At 45.2% G+C, this 13866-nt stretch overlaps 1 protein-coding gene and 1 long non-coding RNA gene across 4 annotated transcripts; one reads left to right on the forward strand and one right to left on the reverse strand.

Annotated features, from left to right (window-relative positions):
• Positions 1–959: 959 nt before the first annotated feature.
• Positions 960–13630, reverse strand: LOC116533821. Its single transcript, XR_004261459.1, has 3 exons — positions 13621–13630; positions 12268–12274; positions 960–1044 (listed from the first exon to the last, which is right to left on the reverse strand). It is a non-coding gene; the product is annotated as an uncharacterized LOC116533821 (long non-coding RNA).
• LOC116533820 (28S ribosomal protein S18c, mitochondrial-like) lies at positions 8328–9125 on the forward strand. 3 transcript variants are annotated; one of them, XM_032253699.1, is made up of 2 exons: positions 8328–8679; positions 8989–9125. In XM_032253699.1, the coding sequence occupies exons 1-2, from the start codon at positions 8437–8439 to the stop codon at positions 9043–9045; spliced, it is 300 nt and encodes a 99-aa protein (XP_032109590.1). In that variant the 5' UTR covers positions 8328–8436; the 3' UTR covers positions 9046–9125. The 3 variants fall into 3 exon arrangements, with proteins under 3 accessions (XP_032109590.1, XP_032109588.1, XP_032109589.1); XM_032253697.1 differs by having other exon boundaries at positions 8328–8667; positions 8922–9125; XM_032253698.1 differs by having other exon boundaries at positions 8328–8588; positions 8930–9125.
• Positions 13631–13866: the final 236 nt, after the last annotated feature.

A 13866-nucleotide genomic window follows, 5' to 3' on the forward strand; every position in this document is an offset into this window, starting at 1 on the left:
CTCTACTCTATTCCTTTCCTTAAAACTTACCTCCGCCGGGCGCGGTGGCTCAAGCCTGTAATCCCAGCACTTTGGGAGGCCGAGGCGGGTGGATCACGAGGTCAAGAGATCGAGACCATCCTGGTCAACATGGTGAAACCCCGTCTCTATAAAACTACAAAAAATTAGCTGGGCATGGTGGCGCGTGCCTGTAATCCCAGCTACTCAGGAGGCTGAGGCAGGAGAATTGCCTGAACCCAGGAGGCGGAGGTTGCGGTGGGCCGAGATCGCGCCATTGCACTCCAGCCTGGGTAACAAAAGAAAACCCCCATCTCAAAAAAAAAAAAAAAAAAAAGAGGGATCTCATCAGGACTTACCTCCTTCTTCTGGCTTTTCCCTTGAGGATCCCCAGACCCACTCCAACTGCATCTACCGCATGATCAGGTTAGGTCTAGGTATCGATGAAGATGAAGTGGCAGCAGAGGAACCCAGTGCTGCAGTTCCTGATGAGATCCCTCCACTTGAGGGTGATGAGGATGCGTCTCGCATGGAAGAAGTAGATTAGGAGTTTATAGTTGGAAAACTGCCATTGTATAGTGTCCCCATGGCTCCCCCTGCAGCCTTGAGTGCCCCTCTCCCACCTGGCTCCCCCTGCTGATGTCTGGTGTTTTTCTGTCCTGTCCTTCGGTTTAAGGCAGAAAACAAGGGTGTCAAGCCCCCATTCTTTCCCTACTCTGACAGCAGGATTGGATGTTGTGTATTGTGGTTTTTTATTTTGTTTGTTCATTTTGTTCTGAAATTAAAGTATGCAAAATAAAGAATATGCTGTTTTTATACAAAAAAAAAAAAAAAAAAAAAACTTACCTCCTTCACCATGGGCAATATTCTACCCTCTATTCCCCTGTCTTCACCTCTAGCCTGCATCCTAAAGAACCTAAAACCTCTTCAACTGTCACCTGATCTGAAACCCAAACGTCGCATTTTTTCTGTAACATGGCCTGGCCTCAATACAAATTAGACAATGGTTCCAAATGGCCAGAAAATGGCACTTTCCATTTTTCTATTCTATTTATTTGTCAATAAAGGGGCAAATAGTCTAAGGTGCCCGATGTCCAGGCATTTTATTTACACTCCAATCTCTCCTTAATCTCTGTTCTCAATGCAACCCATCCCAAATTTTCCTTCTCTCCCTTCTGTCTGCCCCTCCTGCCTCTGCCAGTGACCCAGAATCCTCCTCGCCCATCGACCCTTCGAACATTTCTCCTTCCCACCTGTCCGAACCAGACCCCAATCCAAGCCCTAACCCCCACTCCCGAGCCTCTCTCCTCTTCCTCTGCCCATAATGCACCTCCTTATGCCTCTGGTCACCTCCCCACCTCACACCCGGTCCGGCTTACAATTTAGTCCCCCGGCTACCTCCTCCACCCCTGCTCAACAATTCCCCCTTCAAGAGGTGGCTAGAGCCGAAGGCATATTTAGGATGCGCATTCCTTTCTCTTTATCTGACCTTTCCAAATTGGCCAACAGTTAGGCTCCTTTTCATCAGATCCTCCAGTACTTAACCCAGTTCTGTAATCTCACCTGGAGTGACTTAAATGTCTTCCTTACTTCTACTCTGACCCCTGAAGAATGCTTAACATGCAGTTTATCACCCAATCAGCCTCTGACGTTAAAGAAGCTACATAAATTAACATCTGGCCCTCAAACCCCACAACAGGAATTAACCTCACCTTCAAGGTGTTCAATAATAGGGAAGAAGCTGCCCAGTGGCAGCACATCTCAGAACTACAGATGCTTGCCTCTTCCTTAAGACAAACCCCAGCCACACCACCAGCTCACAAAGACTTCAAAGCACCCAGACTGCAGCGTACAGCCACCCCTCCTGGACCTTGCTTCAGGGCTGGAAACCCAGCCCAGGATTCTTCCTAAGCCCTGCCCCTTTGCATGGGGACCCCACAAAGTCAGACTATCTGACTCATGTCACTGCTCCCAGAGCTCCTGGAGCTCCAACCCAAAGCTCCAAGACCAAATCCTTCCCAGATCTCCTTGGCTTGGCGGCTGAAGACTGACACTGCTCACACATCTCAGAGGCCCCCTGGACCATCATGGAGGCCAAGCTTCAGGTAACTCTTATGGTGGAGGGTAAGTCCATCCCCTTCAATCAACACGGGGCCCTCCCACTCCACGCTGCCTTCTTTTCAAGGACCAGTCTCCGTGGCCTCCATAACTGCGGTGGGAATTGATGGCAAGGCCTCTAGGCCTCTCACAACTCCCCAAGTCTGGTGTCAATTAGGCCAGCACTCCTTTCCACGTTCTTTCCTAATCATCCCCACTTGTCCAGTTCCCCTGTTAGGCCGAGATAGCCTAACAAAATCGTCTGCCTCCTTAACTATTCCTGGGCTACAGCCACACCTCATTGCCACCCTCATCCCCAAACCCATACCTCCCTCAATAGCTTCCCTTATGTCCCCCTACCTTAACCCTAGGGTGCGGGACACCGCCTCCCCATCCCTTGTTACAGGTCACTCGCTCCTCATCTTCCCCTTAAAACCTAACCACCCTGACCCAGCCCAGTGCCAGTACCCCAACCCACAACAGGCTTTAAAAGGCCTAAAGCCTGTTACCACCCATCTATTACAATATGGCCTTTTAATTCAACCTCCTGCTTCTTCAGCACCTATAATCAAAGGAATATCACACATCCCCTTCGGAAGCCCAAATTTCTTCCCCATCCATCACCTATCTGGGCATAATCCTCCAACAGAATACACACGCTCTCCCTGCCAACCGTATCCTGTTAATTCCCCAAACCCCAACCCCATCCACTAACCACCACTCTCCATCCTAGGCGTTGTAGGATACTTTTGCCTCCGGATACCAGGTTTTGCCCTCCAACCATACAACTTTATGAACTTACAAAAGGAAACTTAGCTGACCTCATAAACCAAAAATCCTTCCTCATTCTTCCTTTTGTTCTCTAAGAAAAGCCTTAGAGTCTCCTCCTATTTTAGCGCTCCCCAACCCCTCTCAAACCTTCTCTCTCTACACAGCAGAAATAAAAGGCTGTGCCGTCAGAATTCTTACACAGGAGCCAGGCCCATGGCCTGTAGCCTTTTTATCCACACAACTTAACCTCACAGTCCTGGGCTGGCCCTCATGCCTCCATGTGGCAGCAGCTGCCCCCCTGATATTCTTAGAATCCCTCAAAATCACAGGCTATCCCCTACTTGCCCTCTATAGCTCTCACAACCTCCAAAGTTTAGTTTCCCCTTCACACCTCACACGCTTTCAGCCCCTCGCCTTCTCCAGCTTTATTCACTATTGATTAAATCCCCACAGTAACCATTGCTCTCGGCTCTGACTTCAACCCAGCCTCTCACTTAATACCCAACACAAACCCTAAACCCCATGACTGTATCTCCCTAATCTATATAGCATCCTCCCCATTTCCACATATTTCTCTTTTTCCTATTCCAGGCCCAAACCACGCATGGTTTATTGCTGGCAGATGCCCCAAGCCCAGTCGGCTGGCACAGCCAAAGCGAGCTATGCTTTTTTATCCCACTCATCTATTCGCAAGGCTGCCACACTCCCCTACTCCACCACTTCTCAGCAAGCTGAACTAATTGCCTTAACCCGTGCTCTTACTCTTGCCAAAGGACTAAATGTTAATATCTATACTGACTCTAAATACGCCTTCCACATCCTACACCACCATCCTGCCATATGGGCAGAAAGAGGTTTTCTCACTGCACGGGGGTTCTCTATTATCAATGCCTGCTTAATAAAGGCCCTCCTTAAGGTCAATCTCCTCCCAGCCAAGGCTGGAGTTACCCACTGCAGAGAACCCCAAAAACTGTCAGATCCCATTGCCCAAGGAAATGCCTTGGCTGACAAAACAGCCAAACAGCAGCGGACACCCCAGTATGTCCCCCACAGGGCCAATATTTTTCCTTCCCCTCTATTTCCTCTACCTATTCTCCCTCCAGAAATTCGTGTTACCAGTCGCTTCCTATACAATATAAGGCAAATGGTTCAAAGCTCCTCCTCTTTGCCCCACAAGCTCTCTATCCTCTCATTCTTTCATGACCGCTTCCATGCAGAATACAAGCCCCTGTCTCATCTTTTAAAAACCGCTATTTCTTTTCCATCATGGAAATCCATCCTCAAAGCAATCACATCTCAATGTTCTATCTGCCACTCTCCTACTCCTCAGGGCTTTCTCAGACCCACCACCCCTTTTTCCTACACATCAGGCCCGAGAATTTTCCCCTACACGAGATTGGCAAATAAACTTCAAGTTTTGCCTAGGTAGGCATTGACCCTGTCTCTCACTGCATCCTTGGACGCCCTCCCCTTGCTCTTCAGACTCTCCTCCAGATCCCTCTTCCTTCTGCTCAAACCCAATCTTGTTAATGAAAGTGAGTAGCTACTTATAGGTACCACGTGCTTCCTCATACACCATGAAAACAAGAGCTCTCCCTCCACACAGTTACCCTACCAAGCCCCGCTACAACCTTTAACAGCTGCAGCCCTCGCTGGTTCCCTAGGCATTTGGGTCCAAAGCCCCAGCCCCCTCAGAACCCTTTCTCACCTTTTCAGTTTACACTTCCAGTTCCGTCTATGCCAAGGGCTTTTTTCCTCTGTGGTTTTCCTCTTACATCTGCCTTCCTACCAACTGGACAGGCACTTGGTCCCTAGTTTTCCTTACTCCCAAAATTCAGTTTGCCAATGGAGACGAAAGCCTCCCTGTTCCTCTCGGGGCCGCGACACGACACAAGCGGGTCATTCCATTGATCCCCTTACTTGTAGGGTTGGGAATTACTACTAGACTCAGCACAGGCATAGCAGGCTTTACCACTTCAATCATAATGATTTCTCTGCTAGCTTTTTAGAATTAACTCAATCACTGTCCTTTCTTCAAGCTCAAGTAAATTCCCTAGCTGCAGCTGTCCTCCAAAACCGCAAAGGTCTTGATTGACTGACTGCTGAAAAAGGAGGTCTTTGCCTATTCCTAAATGATGAATGTTGTTTTTATGTAAACCAGTCTGGCCCCATATATGATACTATCAATAAATAAAAGAGCCCAAAAAAGATTGCTAATCAGGCAAATGGGTATTCTGCACCTGGCTGGACTGGCTGGACACTCTCTCAGTGTCATGGCTTCTTCCAATCCTTAGTCCTCTGATACCTATCTTTCTCCTTCTTTTATTTGGACCCTGTGTTTTTCAATTAATCTCTCAATTACTACAAAACCATATACAAGCGGCAACCCATCAGTAAATAGGACAAATCCTCCTTGTAACAACCCCTTGCCCCGAGATCTCCCAGCAGTCTAAATTCTTTCCCATTTGCAGGTTTCTGCACAGCCCCCAATCCTGCTCGAAGGAGCCCTGAAAAACATCACCCCATCACCCCTCTGTGCCAGTCTTCCCAACATTCTTCCTCCACTCTTCATTTCTTTTTCCTTTATATTACTAATATAAAAGAAAGGAATTAAGGTATTTTAGGCTGACTGACAATGCCAAGGATACCATAGTAACCTCTGTGACCTGCACAGGCACTCCAGACGAGTTCCTGGAAAATCTGAAGTACACTGGAAGACCATGAAAAGGGGTAGAAATGATCAACCCCTGCGGTGCCTAAGTAACTTTGAGACATTCTCTATTGTTCCTTATTCCCACCCCAACTGATAAGGCAATTAGACTTTGTAACTGACCTTGGTCAACCTGGAGACTCCAGACCCTAAGACCCCCTCCCAGCTTGCATAAACCGCCCTAAACTGTAACTTCTGTAACTTTCCACTGCTTATCCCAAACCTATAAAACCAACTCCTGTCCCACCGCCCTCCAGTGACTCTCTTTTCGGACTCAGCCCACCCACACCCAGGTGAATAAATAGCCATGTTGCTCAAACAAAGCCTGTTTGGGGAGTCTCTTCATTCAGAGTGAGCGTTTTAACAATAAGTAGCCATCTTACTTATGCACCTGAAATTTTCACAGCCTATTTATTGTTCCATTTCAAAGTTTTCATTCCTAATTTATTTTGAATGTGATAATACCAGCCTATTATTATTTGAAAAATATTTGCCTGATGTGTAAGCTTACTATGGCTACCATAGCAAAGTACCAGACCGAGTGGCTTAAACAACAGATTTCTTTTCGCCGGGTGCAGCGGCTCACGCCTGTAATCCCACCACTTTGGGAGGCCAAAGCGAGCAGATCACAAGGTCAGGAGACCGAGACCATCCTGGCCAACACGGTGAAACCCCATCTCTACTAAAATACAAAAAGTTAGCTGGGCATGGTGGCATGTGCCTGTAATCCCAGCTACTCAGGAGGCTGAGGCAGGGGAATCATTTGAACCTGGGAGGTGGAGGTTGCAGTGAGCCCAGATCGGGCCAGATCAAGGTGCTGGCAGAGCTGTTTCCTCTGAGCCCTCTCTGCTTGACTTGACCATCTTTTCCTGTATATTCACATCGTCTTCCCTCTGTACATGTCTGTGTCCAGAGTTTCTCTTCTTATATCAGTCATATTGAATTAGGACCCACCATAATGACCTTATTTTAACTTGATTACCCCTTTAAGAACCCTGTCTCCAAATAGAGTCACATTCTGAAGTAGGGGGATAAAAGACATATTAAGACTTCAACAAACGAATTTCAGGGGAACACAATTCAGCCCATAAGAGTTGTGCTATACTATGAATGTGTCCCCCAAAATTCACACATTGGAAACTTAATCTCCAATGTAACAGTATTGGGAGGTGGCGCCTAATGTGAGGTGTTTAGGTCACGGGTATTCACCCTTATGAATAGATTAAGGCTGCTATCAAAAGGGCTTGTGGGAGCAGACTCTCTTCTAGTCTTCTGCCATGTGAAGACACAGAGCTCACCTTTCTTGCCCTTCTGCCTTTTCCATGTGAGGACAAAGTAAGACGGCCCATACTAGATGCTAGTGCCTAGGTCATGGACTTCCTCAGCTTTAGAACTGTGAGAGAATAAATTTCTGTTCTTTATAAATTACCCTGTCTTAGGCATTCTATTAAAGCAGAATGGACTGGACTAAGACAACATGGCTATAATTTTGTATAAGTATTATTTACCTGGGTCCATATTTACATAATGAAGATGCATAGGCATGAAAAGTAGTGGGGAAAAAACACCACATAAACTTTTGAGTCTTTTTATCATAACCAAAAACAATGTCCCTGACAAATGGTACAAGCCTCTGAAGGAAGGTTAATGAAACCACACCGCCAAACACATGATTTAGCTTACAAGTCATGACTACTTTGTCATTTTACCAGGGATTTTTAAAACACGTTTATAATTTATTTGATAAATAAGCTTTATCATTGATATTTATTAATTGGTGACCACAGGTTGGTCACTGATTGGTAACACAGTTGAAAATGACTATTGTAAAATAGAATATTCTAGGCTTTTTTTTTTTTTTTTTTTTTTTTGGAGAGTGAGTCTCACTCTGTCTCCCAGGCTAGAATGCAGTGGTGCAACCTCGGCTCACTGCAACCTTCGCCTCCCAGGTTCAAGTGATTCTAGTACCTCAGCCTCCTAAGCAGCTGAAACAGGTATACTACCATGCCTGGCTAATTTTTGTACTTTTAGTAGAGACAGAGTTTCGCCATGTTGGCCAGGCTGGTCTCGAACTCCTGAACTCAAGCAATCCCCCACCTCAGCCTCTCGAAGTGCTGGGATTACAGGTGTAAGCCACCGCACCCAGCCCGGACTTTTTTTGGGGGAGTGGGGGGCATTACACAGCCCTCAGGAGATCCTTAGAAATTGTGCCCAGAATTTTTTTTTTAATTAAGGGAATTTTAAATCAAGATATATCTGTCCATAATTCTGTATTACACTTTTTTCCATTAAAACTTTATAGACTTTGCCAGGCATGGTGGCTCACACCTGTAATCCCAGCACTTTGGGAGGCCAAGGTGGACAGACCACCTGAGGCCAGGAGTTCAAGACCAGCCTGGCCAACATTGTGAAACCCCATCTCTACTAAAAATACACAAATTAGCCAGTTGTGGTGGTGTATGCCTGTAATCTCAGCTACACAGGAGGCTGAGGCAGGAGAATCACTGGAACCCGGGGGGCAGAGGCTGCAGTGAGCCGAGATTCCACCACTGCACTCCATCCTGGGAGACAGATCAAGACTCTGTCTCAAAAAAAAAAAAACTTAATAGACTTTGTTTTCTTGTAGAATTAAATATTAGCATAAGACCAATCTTTTATTGCCCCTCCTTTTTTGGTGACTTTGTTTTTAGGGGGAGCTATTTACTTAAAGAATCATTTCTATGTCTCATGTCTTATTGATCATTCTGTATCAGCTTTTTCCTATCTTGCATGAATTTTTGATCTGCTAATTCAGGTATTCCTTTATCTTAGAAAAGCTCTTCTCAGATTTGGAACAGAAGAAAGTGGAAGAATGAGGAAACATGGCCACTATGGTTGCGGTCTGTAGTGGTCTAGGGAGGAAGAAGTTGACATGCCTGTTAACAGCAACTGTTTACCTTGCACATCCTGGGACTCACATGAGGCCATGGGGAAGATGTTATAAATATAAGCAGGTAACCAGCAATGAGAACCTGCCCATTCCAATGGAAAATCCTTATAAGGGGCCTCTTAAGAAATATATCTTGTGTGGAAAGTATGTAAATTATAAGAATGTACCACTTTGGGTGGACCACAAAGTCAGGAGATCGAGACCACCGTGGCCAAGATGGTCTCTACTGAAGACACTGTCTCTACTAAAAATACAAAAATTAGCTGGGCTTAATGGTGGGTGTCTGTAATCCCAGCTACTCAGGAGGCTGAGGCAGGAGAATCGCTTGAACCCAGGAGGCAGAGGTTGCAGTGAGCCGAGATCACACCACTGCACTCCAGCCTAGGCAACAGAGCGACTCCATCTCAAAAAAAATAGAATGTACCGCTTTTGTCCCATTGTATTTCTCCATTTACTGGATGCATTCATGGAAGGCACATAACAGGTCTTTGTGGGAAGAAACAGAAAGAAATCACAAAAGCAATTAAGAGAGCTCAAATAATGGGGTTGATGCCAGTTTCATACAAGGTCTGCATATCTCAAAGACCCCAAAGTTTGTAACATCAAATATCAGGAATAAAATTATATAAGGTTATCACCAATAAACTTATTTTACAATTAAAAGTTTTTCTCTTTTATATCTCTGAATTCTTTCTTTAAAAACAATTTCAATAGAAGTATTTGGATTGAGGGGACTTCTAACCTCTAAACAAATAACAATTATCCCAATATTGGATCATCTTTGTCTTCTATCACTATTATTTGCTTTCCAATTGCTTTCATTTTTATCTCTTTTCTTAGCCATTGTTTAAACATTAATCAAGTTTTAATTTACTTAACCCTTGTAACAAGCCTGTGAGTCAAGTGCTATCCTTCTTCCCATTGTTTTGGTCGGGGACAAAATATGAAATATGTTCAAGCTAGGTAATTTAAGGACTATTTAATAAAAGGACTGTCTAAAAGGTATGGGCAGAATGTAGGATAACCCCGGGGGACAGCAAAGTGCTCTGGGTTTCACAACAGTTAGATAATGTTATCATCCTTAGGCCTGAAGGACAAAGAGAGGACGTAAATACTACTTCCCTAAGATAGAGTGAGCTATTTTGGTAAGGGCTGTTGTGGGGAGATATGACCTTCAGTTAAGGGACAGACCCCTCTGGCCTCATAGGAAGAGAGCTGGGGGAATAAACACTCCAGCTCTACTCTCTTCTTCCCCTTTAATCTCCTTGGAGAGCTTCCCATTGCCCAGATCCAATTTGAAGCTAAAAGTCAAGATACCTTCTTGATGCACTCCATGTAGGTCAGTTTCTGCCTCCTAGGACACAAAGCAGAGTAGAGAAGGGTGGATATGAGTCTAGAGGAGCAAAATAAAAGCATTTAGCATAAAAACAGTATTTAGCATAATCACTTTACACTACAGTACTACTACACCTCTGTCTCCCGCAGTGGGTGGTTAGGAGGGTAGGCAGATAGTCAACTATTTTATGGGGCAAATAGAAAAATGCATACAGGCCTTTTGCCAACTAAACCAAAAAAATGAAAAGAACGGGGAAAAAAATAAAAGCTTTTTCTAGGCATATATCACGTTATTTTCGAAAACCACCATTGAGAACTGTAGGCTTCTTTGATTGTTACAGTGCTTAGAAGCATCCAGGAGATGGCAGCATTGGTAAGGTATTTAAAAATCAAATGTTAGAAATGTTTTTCCGAATTATTCTTGATAGATAATGAACCTCCTGAATGGAATAACATTTTAAAGTATAGTTGGTCCTGAAGAACTAAAAATGCAGAAATACTAAATTACTGTCAATTAATAGCATGGCTTTATGCAGGTGATTATGCAAGGTGATTATGCAACATTATGACACGTAATGTTGGTTCAGTAGATGATGGGACTGAAAATACAACAGATTACAATGGGGCTGAAAACTTTCTAAAGCCTAATAACGCCTAGGCTAATGGGTGTGTTTGTGTTTTAGCTTGTTATCTGTTTCTTTTTTCTTCTGAGATCTGGGTATGGCTCTGTCACCCAGGCTGCGGTGCAGTGGCACTATCTTGGCTCACTGCAGCCTCCGTCTCCTGGGCTCAAGCTATCCTCCTGCCTTGGCCTCTGGGGTAGCTGAGATTCCAAGGGTGCACCATCACGCCTGGCTAATTTTTGTATTTTTTTGTAGATATGGGGTTTCACTATGTTGCCTAGGCTGGTCTCAAACTCCTGACCTCAGGAGATCCTCCCATCTTGGCGTCCCAACGTGCTGGGACTACGCACCAGGCCTGACAAAAACACGCTTAATAACTAGAGGCATTCACAAATCATGTACAAAATATCGTATGTGAGACGCAGTGACTAATTAAAAACTAGATTATCACAGACATCGTATCAGCTATGAGGCAAAAAAATTAATCTGCCTTGAAATGTTATTTCTAAACTGTTGTAATCATTTCCAGTATTTGAACATAAAACGTTAAAGATACACATAGATGTCAATGTTCTGAGCCAGGCAGTTGGCTGGGTACAGAAGACAAAAGGCTAAAAAACAATCTGACCTTCTAATCCCTCAGCCTGAGATGGCGACAGACAACTCCAATGAATTAGAATACAAGTTGATCTGGCTCTAATAACAAGGTGCCATGTAAATGGGAGGGCCAACTTGCCCAACTCCACCTTGGGAGGTGGGGGAGGGACGTCTCCCTCCCACCGGGGAGGGAGGATGGGGCGGAGACTTTGAGAGAGAAGCCTGCTTTTGCCAGGATAACCACAGGGAGAAGGCCACTGCCTGCAAAAAGAAGGGAAGGCAGGGAGGGAGGGTAGACATGAAACAGCACACCCTATCCCAGTGGTTAACCGAAGGCAATTTTGCCCCCAGGGAAGATTTCGAAATGTCTGGGAACATTTTCGCTTGTCACCACTGGAGAAGTGCTACCGGTAAAGGTCAGGGATACAGCTAAACATCCCACGGGGCACAGACAACCAACCACGACAAATGAATTATCTGACCCCAAATACTGCCGCTGTTGAAAAACAGCTGTAACCACAAACAGCATCTCTTTGAATGGCAAGGCTACAGAGAGGAAGAGAAAAGAAGCAAGCGAGAAAGCCAGGAACATTTTCTAAAAGGGGGCGGGGATAAAATCAGGGAAGGTTTATTGACTCCTCCCCCCGAAAAAAAGAAGGAAAGGTTTAGATTTTATTATAATTGTGACAGCCAAACGCAATCAGGTTTGCATACTAGAAAGATTGCTATGGCTGTGGGAAGAGAATGGGTTGAGATGGCGACGAGGTTGAGAAACAAAGGAAATTGGTATTTTAACAATTTCACTTCTCTTTTCTTTATCAAGGGGAATATCTTCCAAATGAAAAATAGAAGACTAGTAAGAGGAAATTGAAACTCTAGATTGATGTCTAGATTGTAAGAGGGCAAGTAGCTGCTCTAGTGATTTCAAGATTTGTGATGAAGATAAATTAAACTGCCACGTCTGCGCCTCACTTCCTGAATCCCTCCCTCCCTCCGCCTGGTCTGCACTGCTGCCCCTCCCTCCTGTCTGACCCAGTTTCTTAAAGCCCTGCATTTGACTCCATACCTTGGCTCCCATTCTTCATTTATTCTACTAGACTGGCAACCCAGATTTGACTTGTTCTTCCAGTTCTGACTTGGAAACTACCCACCAGCCCTTTGTGCAGATGCTGAAGGTTAGAAATGCCTCACTCCTTAGCCCCAGGCACAGTGAGACTAACCCCGTAAGGGTGGCGGTGAAGGGGGGGGAGGGTTTGACAAATCTCCTCCCAAGTGACATGAGAATTTGTGGATGAGAATAGCAAAACGCTTTTGTTGGTCCAGACATCAGAGTAAGAGCCAAATCCTGTTTCCTACAGTGTCCCCAACCCCACCTCGCACCTCTGCGCCTACCACCCTGCCCCTCAGTCGCCCAGCCCAGCCACGCTGGCCTCCTTCTGCCTCAAAGAGCTTGCATTGGCTGTTTCTGTCTAGATGAAAAACAGAATTTCCTAGAGAGCTTTTATAAAATGCCCAGATCTGACCCTTACATCCTTTTATTTTTCCTTCTGGGTTTGGCTTTGTTTTTCTTCTTTCCTTCCGTTTCACTCATATCAGCACCTCCACCCCACCTCCCACTCCCACCATACCCATGTCAACAACCTGATACGTATCTGTTGTATTTTCTCCGTGCTCATTGGACTAAGTAAATAAGAAAAACCTAAGCAAAAGAGAAACATAAGGATGATAGCCCAGTTTCACTCTTCTGCCCCCTTCCATCTTCTTATGATGCTCCCTACTACCTGTAACCAATTGAAAGCCAGAGGGCAAGGAAGCTCACTGGTACAGGAGACATTCTTCTCTTGCCATGTAGGTCAGCCTCTGTCTCCTGAGACACAAAATAGATGAGAGAAGACGACCTTGAAGCTAGAAAGGAAAAAGAATAACCTTTTCCAACCAGACAACTTAAGAAATAAAGCACCGTAAGTGGTGGCTCACGCCTGTAATCCCAGCACTTTGGGAGGCCAAAGGGGGCAGATCACCTGAGGTTGGGAGTTCAAGGCTAGCCTGGCCAACATGGTGAAACCCCATCTCTACTAAAAATACAAAACTAGCCAGGCATGGTGGCCCACGCCTGTAATCCCAGCTACTCAGGAGGCTGAGGCAGGAGAATCACTTAAACTCGGGAGGCGGAGGTTGCAGTAAGCCGAGATCATGCCACTGCACTCCAGCCTGCACAAAAATAGCAAAACTTCGTTTCAAAAAAGAAAGCAACAAAGCATTTGAACTGGGGAGGCAGAGGTTGCAGTGAGCCAAGATCGTGCCATTGCACTCCAGCCTAGGCAACAGAACAAGACTCCATCTCAAAAAATAAAAAACAAAGCATTACAGACATCACTGAGGCCGAAGTAACTGGAAAGTGGAAAAATGATCAACCCGTGCGGCGCCTAACTAACCTGAGACATTTTTCTATTGTTTCTTATTCCGGCCTCAATTGGCAAGGCCATTGGACTTTGTAATCGACCTTGGTCAACCTCCTGACTCCACACCCTACAACCCCCTCCCAGCTTGCAAAAAACCACCCTAAACTATGAGTTCTGTAACTTTCCACTGTTTACCCCAAACCTATAAAACAACTCTCCCACCTCCCACTGCCCTTCGATGACTCTCTTTTCGGACTCAGCCCACCCGCACCAGGTGAATAAGCAGACATGTTACTCACACAAAGCCTGTTTGTGGTGGGGGGGAGGGTCTCTTCATTTAGAGTGTGCATTTTAACAGCTTTTATGTGTTTATACACTTTATATAAATGGTTGTATGGGATGTGG

Source organism: Sapajus apella, unplaced genomic scaffold (genome assembly GCF_009761245.1).
Source record: "Sapajus apella isolate SASKATOON/1434 unplaced genomic scaffold, GSC_monkey_1.0 scaffold84, whole genome shotgun sequence".
Classification (NCBI taxonomy): Eukaryota; Metazoa; Chordata; class Mammalia; order Primates; family Cebidae; genus Sapajus; species Sapajus apella.